Genomic DNA, 13,145 nt, shown 5'->3' on the forward strand with positions numbered 1-13,145 from the left:
ACTCTGTGCCGTGGACGACAGAAAAACAAGCTGATGGATCAGGGGATGAATAATGAAACTGAGATATCGGTAAATCAAGCAGTTCTTCCGATTTGCATCTTCACCGATTTATTTTCTGTGAACGACATTTGCATTTTGTGTTTAGAAATTCTGTAAATTTGCAAAACTATATATTACTCTCAATCTTGAACCCCTCAAGTAAAATTAAAAGAAAGATATAAAGAATATTGAAACGTTAAGCCGTTGAAAAAGTGAACGAATACAATTGAAAACAAAGTAATTTTTTTCTTTATCTATACCCAAAAAAGTTACCTGAATTCCATTTAATAGATTATTATTGATTCAGATTTGGGTTTCAATAATTTATTCATTAGTGCAAAATTACTAACTCTCTTAAAATATATTCTTTTCTGGCTTTCGGGAGAGAGCCGTGTCCACTAGGAATTTTATCCCAATGTTTCGCCAGCATTGAAGCTGGCTTTATTAGGGGGCTAAAGGCACATTGATACTGATGTGTGCCGAGGAAGAGTCTCTTTAAATAAGTACCCTGTTCATGTTCCGGATCGATGGTCACCAATTATTTTAATTGGTCAGCTGAACAATTAAAAAAAAAAACGGGAGGAGGGAGTGCCAAATGGGATTCAGTTGATATCCTGTGTCCCTGTTGATGTTGTTTGGGTGTTTCAGGATTTCAATAGATTCCCTATACTTTCGTGGAACGTAATTTTTGCCTCTGGACAAGATCTTCGTCTCTTCGAACTTGATCGTGTGTCCCGTGGTCAACTGATGTTGATGTCTTGCGACCGCAGACTGGGTGTACTTTAGTCTGGTGCAACGATCGTTTTCGATGAGGCATGTACTCACGCTCCTCCCGGTTTCCCCGATGTATACTTTACCGCATGAACAGGGGATTCTGTATATTCCCGCATGAGATAGGCGCAGTTGTTGATCTTTGGGGGAGGTGAGGACCTGTCCTATTTTTGTCTCCGTCTGAAAGATGGTTTTGATGCCTTCCCTTTTCAAGCATTTAGCAATGCTGTTGTTCGGCTCGTCAGTTTGGTCATGAGCAGGAGGTGTACTGTGATGGAGTTTATTAATAGTACGTTGAACCCTGCTTCCTGAGAAGCCGTTGCGTATTAATGCGTGCTTCACGTGGTCAAGTTCCGCTTGCAAGTTGTTGGTATCGCAGATCTTCAGAGCGCAGTTGACCAAGGATCTGATGACCGAATCCTTATGTGCAGGGTGGTGGTGTGTGGAGGCGTTGAGATATCTGTCCGTGTGGGTCGGTTTCCTGTAGACCTGATGTCCTAGACTGCCATCTGGTTTCCTTGTAACCAATACATCAAGAAAGGGTAGGGATTTGTTGCTTTCTATTTCCATGGTGAACTTGATATTTGGGTGTATGTTATTTACGAATTCGAGGAAAGAAGGGAGAGTGTCGTGATCATTGGGCCATACCACAAACGTGTCATCCACATATCGGAACCACTCAGATGGTTTTAGAGGGGCTTCTTTCAAGATGCGTTTCTCTAGGTGCTTCATGAATATGTTGGCAATGGCTGGTGAGATTGGTGAGCCCATAGCTGTGCCTGATGTTTGTTCTTAATACTCACCCTGGTACACGAAATAGGTGGAGGTGAGGCAGTGTTCGGTTAGAGGAATGAGGTTACCTGGAATTTTGGATTTGAGGAGTTGCAGGCTGTCACGTACCGGGATGTTAATGAACAGAGACTGTATTTCGAAGCTTACCAGTACGTCACTGGGGTTGGTTTTGACATGTTTAACTTTCTGTATGAAATGTTCCGAATTTTGTATGTGTGCCCCGGTTTTGCCTGTGAGAGGGGTTAGGATGGTTGTTTCGAATTTGGCCAGTTGATATGTGGGAGAACCTATTGTGCTGACTATGGGTCTCAGGGGGATGTTGGGATAAAATTCCTAGTGGACACGGCTCTCTCCCGAAAGCCAGAAATGAATGTAACAATCCAGGCCGTGAAAGCATCAAAACTACTCCCCTAAAATAATTTTCCATCATTGTTTTATGTATATTGACCATCAATAAAAACTTTCTAATATATTTAAGATTGTCAAATCCTCAAAAATTCATCGACTTCATCATTTCTATTGATTGTGTACTTTACGTGAATATTCTCATGTTTTATTACAGTTTAGTCAAAACACTATAGTGTACAAAGATGGATTTTTTTTTATTCCTTTGAATTCCAATCTCATAATAAAGTTATTATTGTTTTTATAATTTTAAAAAGAATGTACGAAAAATATACCCAGTTCAAACCTATTAATAAATTAAATATATAGTTCTTTTATAATAAATCACAAATTAAAATATGTACCATAATTGTTGACGTTTCTATGAGATATATTCAAAAGACATTAAAATCGATGACAAATCCTTGATCTATGTAAGTACCATAATATTATTTGAAATTGATGCTGATATCTTGATAACATCTCACGCGAAAAATTTAATTTTTATAACTTTTAAACGTCTGAATGCTGGCTTCAAGAATATGGAATAGAAACTACAGTGTTCTATTTAAGTAGTTAACTTTGGAATTTAGTTTGAAAAATCTCTCATTGCGCGCGCAATAAAATTATATTATAAAGTGTATTCTTGTCAAACTATATTTTCTGGAGTACAATTCCAGAACATTACCCTCACGCCATTATTCAACTTGGTGATTATTCTGATTAATACTCTACTTATTGACGTGATAAATTTTTAATAACGAATATCTAAAAAACTATTGAGTATCCGCCCTTATAATGGTATATATTCATAAACAGGAGAACCAAACCTACCAATATGCACAGTTTCAACGAAATCGGTGACCCGAAGGCCTTGCACTCTCCTTGTGAGTTCGGTGAGTTGTGTACCCTTTCATTTATACGAAACAATTTTCAAAAACTTTGTATATAAAAGAAGTTTTTGAGACAATAATATCTCGAAGTAAAGTTCAGTTAATTAGTGAACTATTATACATATGAGAAAAGAACTGTTATGGAAAAAGAACTAATTTCCAATTTAAAAAATGTATGTGTTAACTATATAGTTTTGTAATATTGAAAAACATTCACACATATTATAGAATTTTCAAAGTACACGGAATACTATTAATGCATCAAATTTTTCGAATATTTGTTAGTTTAATTTACATACTAAGAGTCCAAGGTTGGAGATTTTGTTTTTAACTCCTTGGCCTATGATATATTTCTCAACTCTGGTCGATACGACTGCTTTGTCATCAACAATTTATTGGAAAAAGAGAAAAATTCTAAGCATATATTATGCCTATATTTCCTTTTAACTATAATAGTTGATTACAGACGAATAATATTCACTTTGATTTCGAATGAACTGAGTAATACATATATTTATTGAATCGTATTGAAAATCTTCACCTCGAGTCTAACTCGTTATTATAGGTTAAAGGGTTAACTGGTAACGTACGAAGAGCTGCTTCTGACCAGCAACGCTAATGATTGCTTGACGTTTTCTAAATACAGTCGTTTCATTCATGCATTTATATTAGTTTCATTTATTGTTGAAAAGAAAATCGGTAAGATTTTCCAATCTACATATTATTAATACTAGAAGTGTTAAAGAAATGAAAATAATCCATTTCTGATTTATTTTCTTCCAGTTAATGAAAAGATACAGATTCTGAAAAACTATAAAATAAATTAATTTGCATATTTTAAAATACAAGTCAGTCATACTTTCAATTTAAATTCGTCAGATTTTTATGAATGCCTGGGAAACAGAAAAAATCTGCCTTTGTAACAGTGAAAAGTCGTTTAGAATATCGTTTTCTACAAAGTGTTTAAAAATAACTTCATGTAAAATTTTATCAAACAGAAAGATACACCTGTTACGTATCATCTAGCGAATATTGGACGCCGATATATTATAGGTTTTGAGATAACGGAGTAAATTGGTATATCGCATATAAACTGTCAGTAAACCGTCACATGTCAGTATAACGTCAGATTTTCCTGGATCCAGATCGCTCGTATCTACCAGTCCATTATCGGGTTCACGATTCAATTTACATCAATATCACTTAATTTCGAACGGTCAAAACGTGCTGTATCAGAGAAGAAAAACCATAAAAAAAATTACAATTACCGCACTCCGCGCTCGATGAATGACAGATCGTCCAGTGAGTTAATGTGATCGTCATGATTAATGCATGGATGGTAACTGTGGCCCTGTTCGCCGTCGGCGCGGCGGTGGTCTATTATTACCTGAAAAGTGTGTATAGTTTCTTCGACAATACCGGGATTCCGACCGCGTCATCGTTGCCGGTCTTGGGTAGCTTATGGAAAGTGTTCGCGCAAAAAAACACAATCGCCGAATTAGTTCAGCAAATTTACAATACCCACCCCGAAGCCAAGTATGTAGGCTTCTTCAACTTCCTCACGCCAGTGATCATGGTCCGCGATGTGGAATTGCTGAAGTCGACCATAGTGAAAAATTTCGAGCATTTTCAGGACCACGGCTCACAAAAGAACTCATCGGAACCGTTGTTCAGTAAGAACTTGTTCGCTCTGCGCGGAGAACGATGGAAGGAGGTGAGAGCCATATTGAGCCCAGCCTTCACGTCCACCAAGATGAAAGCAATGTACAAATTGATGCATGAATGTGCGGTGCGGTACGGAGAGATTTTGGCTACGGTGCCCGTGGAGGAAAGGTCCATGGATCTGATGGACCCGTTCACCAGGTACACGAACGACATGATCGCCACCTGCGCATTCGGAGTGACAGTAGATTCCATGTCCGATCGTAACAATACGTTCTACGCGTACGGCAAGACGGTCACGAATTTCAGTGGGTGGAAGTCGATCAAGTTCCTTTTGATGCGCAATTCGCCTGTACTTAGCAGGTTGCTCGATATAAAGCTGGTCGACAAGAATATCGTAGACTTCTTCCAGGATTTGATCGCGTCTACTATTAAAGCTAGAGACGAGCAGGGCATCGTGCGACCGGACATGATTCAGTTAATGATGGAAACTAGAGGAAAGTTAGGTCCAGGCAAAGAACTGACGATCGAGGACATGACCGCGCAAGCGTTTGTCTTCTTCTTCGGTGGATTCAAGACTACCTCGGCCCTGATGTGCTTCGCTGCTTATGAAGTAGGAGTGAAACCGGATGTTCAAAAGCGATTGCAGGAAGAGATCGACGAAGTGCTGGAGAACAGCAAAGGAGACGTGTCTTATGAAGCGATTAATGACATGAAGTACCTAGATGCTATTGTAAACGAAGCTCTAAGGATGTATCCGGTGTTTGTTGGTATAGATAGAGTTTGCACGAAACCTTTCAAGCTGCCGCCGACATTGCCAGGAGTAAAACCGCACGTGGTCAAAAAGGGTGAATATCTTTGGATACCGATCTACGGAGTGCAATCGGATCCTCAATACTTCGAGGAGCCAACGAAGTTTAATCCGGACCGGTTCCTAGACGATTCGAAAAAGATTTTAAACTCCGGAAAGTTTTTGAGTTTCGGCTTAGGTCCAAGAATGTGTATCGGCAATAGGTTCGCGCTTCTCGAAACTAAGGTGTTGCTGTTCCATGTGTTCTCTCGATGTAACCTCAAGCCTAACGAGAAAACACCTATACCGATGAAGTTGAGCAAGAAAGGATTTCAAATGACGGCTGAGAGTGGATTCTGGTTCGATGTCGTACCGAGGAAAGTTGCTAACCCGGTGCTTGTCAATTCCGCGAGCAACGGCAGTGCTACACATTAACATTAATTCTAAAAAGTATTTGTACAGTATGATTTTCTATTTTTGTAATATATTATTTTACGATAGCATGATATTTATGGGAGTATCTAGATGATAGTTATTCTTAGACAGAGTGTAATGTGCAATGAGAGCAACCGTGCAATTTTATTTCTTCCTGACGCATTTCTTTTTTTTCTCTTTTTTACTGTAATTCTACCTCTTTTACTACTCCTACTCTGTTTTTACTTACGTTGTTGTTTACTGTCAATTTTATTTATATTCATATACTATTTTTATTCTGTTTTATTACATATTTTCAGGCATGACTTCTTCTGTTTTATCTCTGCGGTCTTTTTTCGTTTCGCTTTCTATCATGAATAACTGCTCTCGTATATAATGTTTTATTCATTTAGTCGTGTTTTAGATACATATATTTACACACTTTTATCGCTGTACATATTAGTATTTGTGTCTTTTCTAATAAATATCAACCCTCGCCGCTCAGGCGTATTACTGTATCCACCACTGGTCGAACATTGTAAGACCAAGAGAACATTTTTTTGGTAAATAAACGCTTTTATCAATTAGGTATGGTATTAATGAACGTATTCGCGTAATTTTTGAAAGGCATTACAAAACACTCAGTTTTAACACTTTATTTATTAAAAGCTTACTAATAGATCTTAGTGTATGTGCTATAATTGTAGAATGAGTGGTTCGTCATGCGTGCGTGAGGGCGACTGGGTCATGTTGCGACGACCAACGCCGCTATGTTTGGGAAATAGAGTAACTGCGTTTAGAAAATCTTAAGTGGCTGAAAGGATGCGAGGAAGAGCGTCTGGAACGGAGCGACTGGACCGTGAGATAAGCGTGTATGTGACCGCGCGAATTTTGACTATGGACGAAAGGTGCGAGTGAGAAGGGTGCAAGTGGAAGGAAGAAGCAAGTGGGAATGCGTGGGTGCGAGACTATTGTGCGAGACTTTTTAGACGAGACTTTGCCGTGTGATTAGCGAGCGAGTGGTTGAGCGAGTGGTTAAGTGCGTGTTTCGGGAAAGACTTTTTGGTGCAAATAGCGAGCGAGCGGTTGAGTGCGTATTTCGGGAAAGACTTTTTGATGCCAATAGCGAGCGAGCGTTTAAGATATCAGTCGAAATATATTTAATATTATAACCAGCGGAAGTGTTATTACAGAATCAATCTCCCCGTTACCCGCAGATTCATCCTTACAAATTTAAGACTCACCCGGGATTTTATCCTACAGAATTGGCAACTCGTTCGGGATAAATATATCTTATAAAATTGGGAGTTTGTCCGGAATATATCCTATTGGGTGCTCGTCTGGGATATATCCTACATTATTTGAATAAGGAAACTTTGGTAATAAGTAGTTTTAACTGTAACTATATGTTATATAATTAGTTTTATAAATAAAGTGATTTGTTTCTAGTAAAGCAAGTAATAAAAGAGTGTTTTATAATCTTTACAATTCTTTATCACTTTTTCAAATAATAGGCATAAGTTTATTGAAATGGAAGTTACTATTTGTTCAATCAAATTTTTTGATATGAAACGAAATTACGTTTCGCTGGATATCCATATAAGTTTAAAGAAACAAAGATTCGTTGGTTCTTTTTATCATATATCAATTTCATGCCATTATCGCGTCAAAGAGTATCTTCCCAGAGGTAAGTGTTATTGTATTATAGATAACAAAAAAGTGTTTTTACTTTTCAGATCTGAAGCTCTATTTGTTCGTACCTAAATACACGGAATTGGATTAAATCATATATAAATTGAATGAAGAATAAGTTGAGATTACTTTATTCCTAGAATTAAGTAGAAAAGTTTTGTGTTGAAATAATTGTGGTATTAATGGTATTTAAATATGTTTTATTTAAAAAAAAAAACATAGGAATAGATAATTGAATAGAATACAAATAAATAGCAATGATATAGCTCGCAGTGTACAGGTCTTTTCTCTTCTCAGGCCAACGCAACTCTCTCTCTCAGATCTCTCGCTATCCGCACTTAAAAATCATTCTCTCCCCCACAAGCATTCTTCTTACTCACAGTTCCAATAAATTCTCAAACACACCCTACTCTCACTACCACGCACTCATCATCCTTGCTTACGCATCCCTCGGGAAAACCCAACAACTCTTGGGCCTGGTCTCCATAAGTCCTTTTCTCTTTTGTGGCCCTCAGAACACTCGCTGTCTCACTATCTTAAAATTACGACACTACATAATATTTAAAAGTATGTATTTCAGGAGCACGTACTGCATGTACAAAAAATGAGAAATTACTAAAAAATTATAATACTGGACTACTTCATATTTTTGACATGCTGTTAATGAGTGCTACAACTAATTATACATGTAATATTTGTAGGATTCTTTGGGAACAGGGACGGTTGATTCTCTATTAACACTTTTGCTGGTTATAATATCAAATATATTTCGACTGATATCTAAACGATCGCTATTGATTCTTTCTCCAAACGCACACCCAACCGCCCACGCATTCCCACTTGTTTTTAAAGCACACCCCATTCGCTGTTTCTTTCTTACACTTACAGCCTTCTCACTCGCACCTTAACCTTTCGTCCGTAGTCAAAATTCACGCGGTCGCGTCCACCCTTCATTCTCACGGTCCCAGTCGCTTGGTCCCAAACACTTTTCTTTCACGCTTCTCCAGGCAATCGAGTTTTCCAAAACATACTAGCGCCGATCCGTCGCAATACAATAGCGATGTATTTTTAATTTATAATAAATGTTTATTCTCATGTTGGGTAAAAATTGCACCAAAGCGTGAAAGAAAATTGTATTTCAAGAATAATCCAATACTTTGTTAAACATGTTATTACTGTAATTTTATTATTTCATTTTCGAATGTTCATTCCGGTATTATACACTTCTCTATAAATCTTGATTTCATTATCCCGACCGAATAGTTATAAAAATAATACCGACAAACTAATAGATCAATTCATTTTGTACTATTGTAGACTGATATTATTTTTGTGTTTTCTTTTTAAAGAAATTGGAATTTAAGTCTGAATCTAGTAGAACATTTTGTCCACTCATGGTTTCATATTGTCGGCGGTTTCGAACCCATTATAGTTTGTGTATTTCTTATGGTGATTAGATCATGGTCGTGTAAGGGAAGGTCAGAAGGATCAGGATGGTTTCCCGAACAAAGTACATTTGCGTGATATTTATTTACATAGTTTATTAGAGACCATGACCGTGTTGGTCTCGGACTGAACGCGACTGATGATAATCGATTTCGAATGCGCTTGCGATCGAGGAGCGCTTCCCGTTTTAATCACCCTTGCGCTTATTCCTTGCGTTCAACTCTAAAAAATAGTGCCTCGACATTTCTCAGAATCCGCACGTACATACGCTTCACTTTCCCACCGCTGCCTATCTTGTCGACTTCTGACAGAAGAGTACGCCACGCTACTATTAAGAGTCGGTTCTTAGAGTCGCGATACAAATCAGCGCGATTTCTCTTACGGTTATAGCTATGATTATTTCCTTTTGGATCCATAAAAGATTTTCTTTTGCATGATCTCGTATCTCATCGCGTCTCTCACTGAACATCGCAATCAATTCAGTTTTGATTAGTTCTTTTATCTTAGGATCCTCTTTCATACGCATATGTACACCAAGTAACAAATGAAACGGGGTCGTACCTGTACTCTTACGCAGCATATCATTTAAATACTTTGCGCATAACTGTATGTTCTGTTTTACGAAAGAAGAGAACTTGGAGGTATATATTTATTTACGTACACGTGCAGACTCAACATTTTGCGGTGCTGCCGCGTATTGACGCGTCGTCGACTAATCGACGGCGATCTGCCTACGTGAACGCAATCCTACTGTCCGTGTTTTGACCAATTTATTTCGACCTGTAAACCCTTAGCAACGATCGTTCTTTGTCGCATACAAGGCTCGTGTCGCACCTAAAGAATAGCGGATAACGAGTCGTTGACGAATTCGGGCTCTTTTAGGCTAAGAGTGAAAAGAAATTTATATGTAAATCTCTCACCCTGTGCATGATCTTTCTTAACCCTTTCGCTATAATGGACGAGATATCTCGTGTGCAAGATTGGATGCGAAGTGTTTTATTTAAAAAACTGACACAAATAATCGATTTGTAAGACATGTCATCGTCGTTGGAAGGTACTTAAAGATGATAATATAATATAAAATAATATAATACTCCATATTATACAGAATTAGAGCTTTTATTGTTTATTTTGTATGGAGTGCTTAAAAGCATGATGAAATGTATAATACGGCGGAATAATTTTTACAAATATATCTAGTTTCCTTCTATCGGCCATTGTTTTTGCACATTATACATTCTGTTGTTAAACGAGATTTTTTTGATGGGTTGTATTCTTGTATATTAGACCTTCTACATCGATTACAATTATCCCTCTTGTAATACTCGAATGATATTGGTGCTCTAGTATAGAAGTAACGTTGACAGGCAAGTTATTTGATATACTGGAAAAATTTGGGATTCGCCTATAATGTCTACAGTTCTTGTCACTCGCCAGATTCTAATTGTGTGCAAATAAATACTCCAATTGTATAAAATATAGAGTTGTTTATATTTATCATCTTTAAGCAGCTTCTACCAACGGTGACATATCTTAAAAACCGATTACTTGTGTTGGATTCTGAAATAAATTATTTCATATCAATAATAAAGGTATGCGACATATCCCGTGTATTGTAGCGAAAGAGTTACATAAACACTGGCAGGCATGTGTAGGTATGTCAAGCTCATCTGTCTTTTTCCACCGCGTGGTGCCTCTTAGTCCTCGCCGTATCAAGTTTAGGTCCGTTCGGACTTTGAGCCAATTATTAATATTCTGATTATAATCGTCACACTGTTCAGATAATATGATATTACAGAGCAAAAAGAAAATAATGAGAAAATGACAAAGTACAAATTCAAAATATTCGTAGAAACAAGGTCTTCTTACGTGTCCATGTAACTCGAGACGAAGTCGTTTGTAAGTTCGATTGCCAGAATCGTCGATACTAGAGTTAAAGCTATGTTATAAAGTATGCTTAATGGAAGCTACGTCTATAGGATACTAAGATATCACCGCCACGAAAAATGGGTAATGATAAAATAGTAATGATAGTATCTAACCATAGCAAAATCTATGAAATGAAAATCGCTCTCCACGTTTTGTCGATGATGCTCCTGCCAGCGTTCTTCATTGTATCCGCCGAGGCAGTAAGGGATGCAAATGATACTATTTTTTTTAATAAAAAGTTCACGGTAATCATCTACTGAGTTTTAATCTATGACCTAGATATCATTCTACAAAATCATCAAACTTAATTTAAAAATAGTTTCATATGACTATGATATTGCATATTGTAATTATAATTTCATCATTGAAAATATATTAATCACTTATTGTTTAATTGTTTTCTAGCGTTGTATGGTTTGACCATTTATATTACTAAAATTATGTTCTCCGTGACTACCTTTATAATAAATAGATTGGAAACGTCGTTTGAAGGTGCATTTTAGGATTATATGTGTATAAAAATTGTTTCGATATTGAAACTGACAACTTTACCACTTGTTAGTCACGATTAATTATCTTCACAGTCACACTCGTCTCGTAAAATATAAATTACGTGTATTCTCAGATTTTTGGCTGCAATTGTAATGGTCCAGTAGGATGGAGATGTCGGGTAAAATCATTCCTAATTAATTGACATTACAGTACATTTTATATAATAAGAATACTTACGTACGTGATTTTATTTCTTTTTATTTAGGGAATGTGCGGTCGACGTTAATAAGGAATTTGTATGACTTAAAATGACGAAGTGGGTATAGGTTACTATTTACATACAATGTAATTCGGATGTCATTTCAAGAAATAAACACTTTAAGAAAATGTGAAACATATAATTTAATCGATCGCAATTTGACCTACTTCCTAACTAACTACAGCTCTCGTGACTATAGCAGCGACATTCGCGCTAAAAGTGTACAGAGCCTAGACTTCTATTCACGACGCTTCGTCCGCTAGTTATGGCAACAATGACTCCTCATTTTTTGTGCATCCTTATTACTGGCGGAGTCGCGCAACGAAGAACAGAATGCGATAAAGTGAGGTCTAGGAACATTGGTGCTGGATTTCACTTTTGCGCGCCGCACAGTAAGCAATTACGCCATATTAGCTGACCAAAGTTAAAAGCAAGTACATATTGAATTTTTTCGACAAAATATGGTTATATATAAGATGAGTGAGAATAACGTTAATAATTGTACTCCTATTTACCATACTCAATACTATATTTTAACGGAGCGCTACAACGAATAAGAATAACAATGAAATAACACAATAACAATAGAATATCAAGGTAACAATACAACAAGATAACAAATAAGAAAATGTCCGGCAACGCACATACAAAGTGTCACGGGACAGCACAGACCGAAGTGGCACGAATTCAAACGATGATGTCTTTAAGCCAAAATCCAATTGTCCGAGGCCCGATTTCCGAGAACTTTTTAAAGGGCTGTGCCTACTCCAGGTCGCAAGGGAAAATCGTGTGAGAACGTCCCGTGAGAAAAGAGCTAAAATTCTAGCCCAATGGAGCCTGGCTATCAGACGCGTAAGATCGCCGCTGATTGATTGGGCAGCACCTTGGACACTCTGGAAATAGAAAATAAACGAAAGAGAAAGCTGGGAACGAACGTAGGGGAGCCGCGACTAAGTTTCTACATATGTACATATATTTATATATTTTAATACACAATGATATTCAATTATAAAGTAAATGATGAATAAATATTACATACCATTTAATAAATAATAATAATAGAATAGGCACTAATATATAATAACAATAAATTACATATTACATGAAAGCTTAATAAATATTAATTATATAATTATCCGGCCGCGGATAAGTGTTCGAACGATTCGTGCCTTTAAATAAAAAAAATATAGGATACAGATGTGGAAGAAACATTCTTTTGGTATAATAAACACAAACATTTGTCAGAAATGAGTAACTGATCAGTATTTGTAATCACATGTATTTATGTACGAAATTGTATATTTCGATAGAGTGAGTTATATTACACATCATAAAGTAATAAATAACAATAACAATAATAATAATAATAATACAATGAGTAATCACACATTGTTACTAACAATAATTGTAAGTATTTCAATTAAAAAAAGCAGTGTAGTTGTAAGTACTGTCATTGATTATAAATAATATTTAAATATAAATAATTAATGAAAGATAGATAATAAAACAATCAGGTATTATTTGAAGTATATTATATATTTATCTGTAAAGCTTTCAACCTGGTCAAAAATGTACACAACCT

General features: G+C 36.5%; 2 protein-coding genes and 1 pseudogene across 2 annotated transcripts in view; 1 reads left to right on the top strand and 2 right to left on the bottom strand.

Annotated features, from left to right (window-relative positions):
- The window catches only part of LOC143176942 (uncharacterized), a 219,580-nt gene that overhangs the window by 55,303 nt on the left and 151,132 nt on the right, over positions 1-13,145 (bottom strand). The window lies entirely within an intron of this gene.
- On the bottom strand, positions 583-1,581 carry LOC116433359 (uncharacterized). Its single transcript, XM_031991346.1, has one exon. It carries the CDS (start codon positions 1,579-1,581, stop codon positions 583-585), a length of 999 nt encoding a protein of 332 aa, XP_031847206.1.
- Positions 4,201-5,766, top strand: LOC116433357 (cytochrome P450 9e2 pseudogene; annotated as a pseudogene).

This window comes from Nomia melanderi, chromosome 2 (assembly GCF_051020985.1).
Source record: "Nomia melanderi isolate GNS246 chromosome 2, iyNomMela1, whole genome shotgun sequence".
Taxonomy (NCBI): Eukaryota; Metazoa; Arthropoda; class Insecta; order Hymenoptera; family Halictidae; genus Nomia; species Nomia melanderi.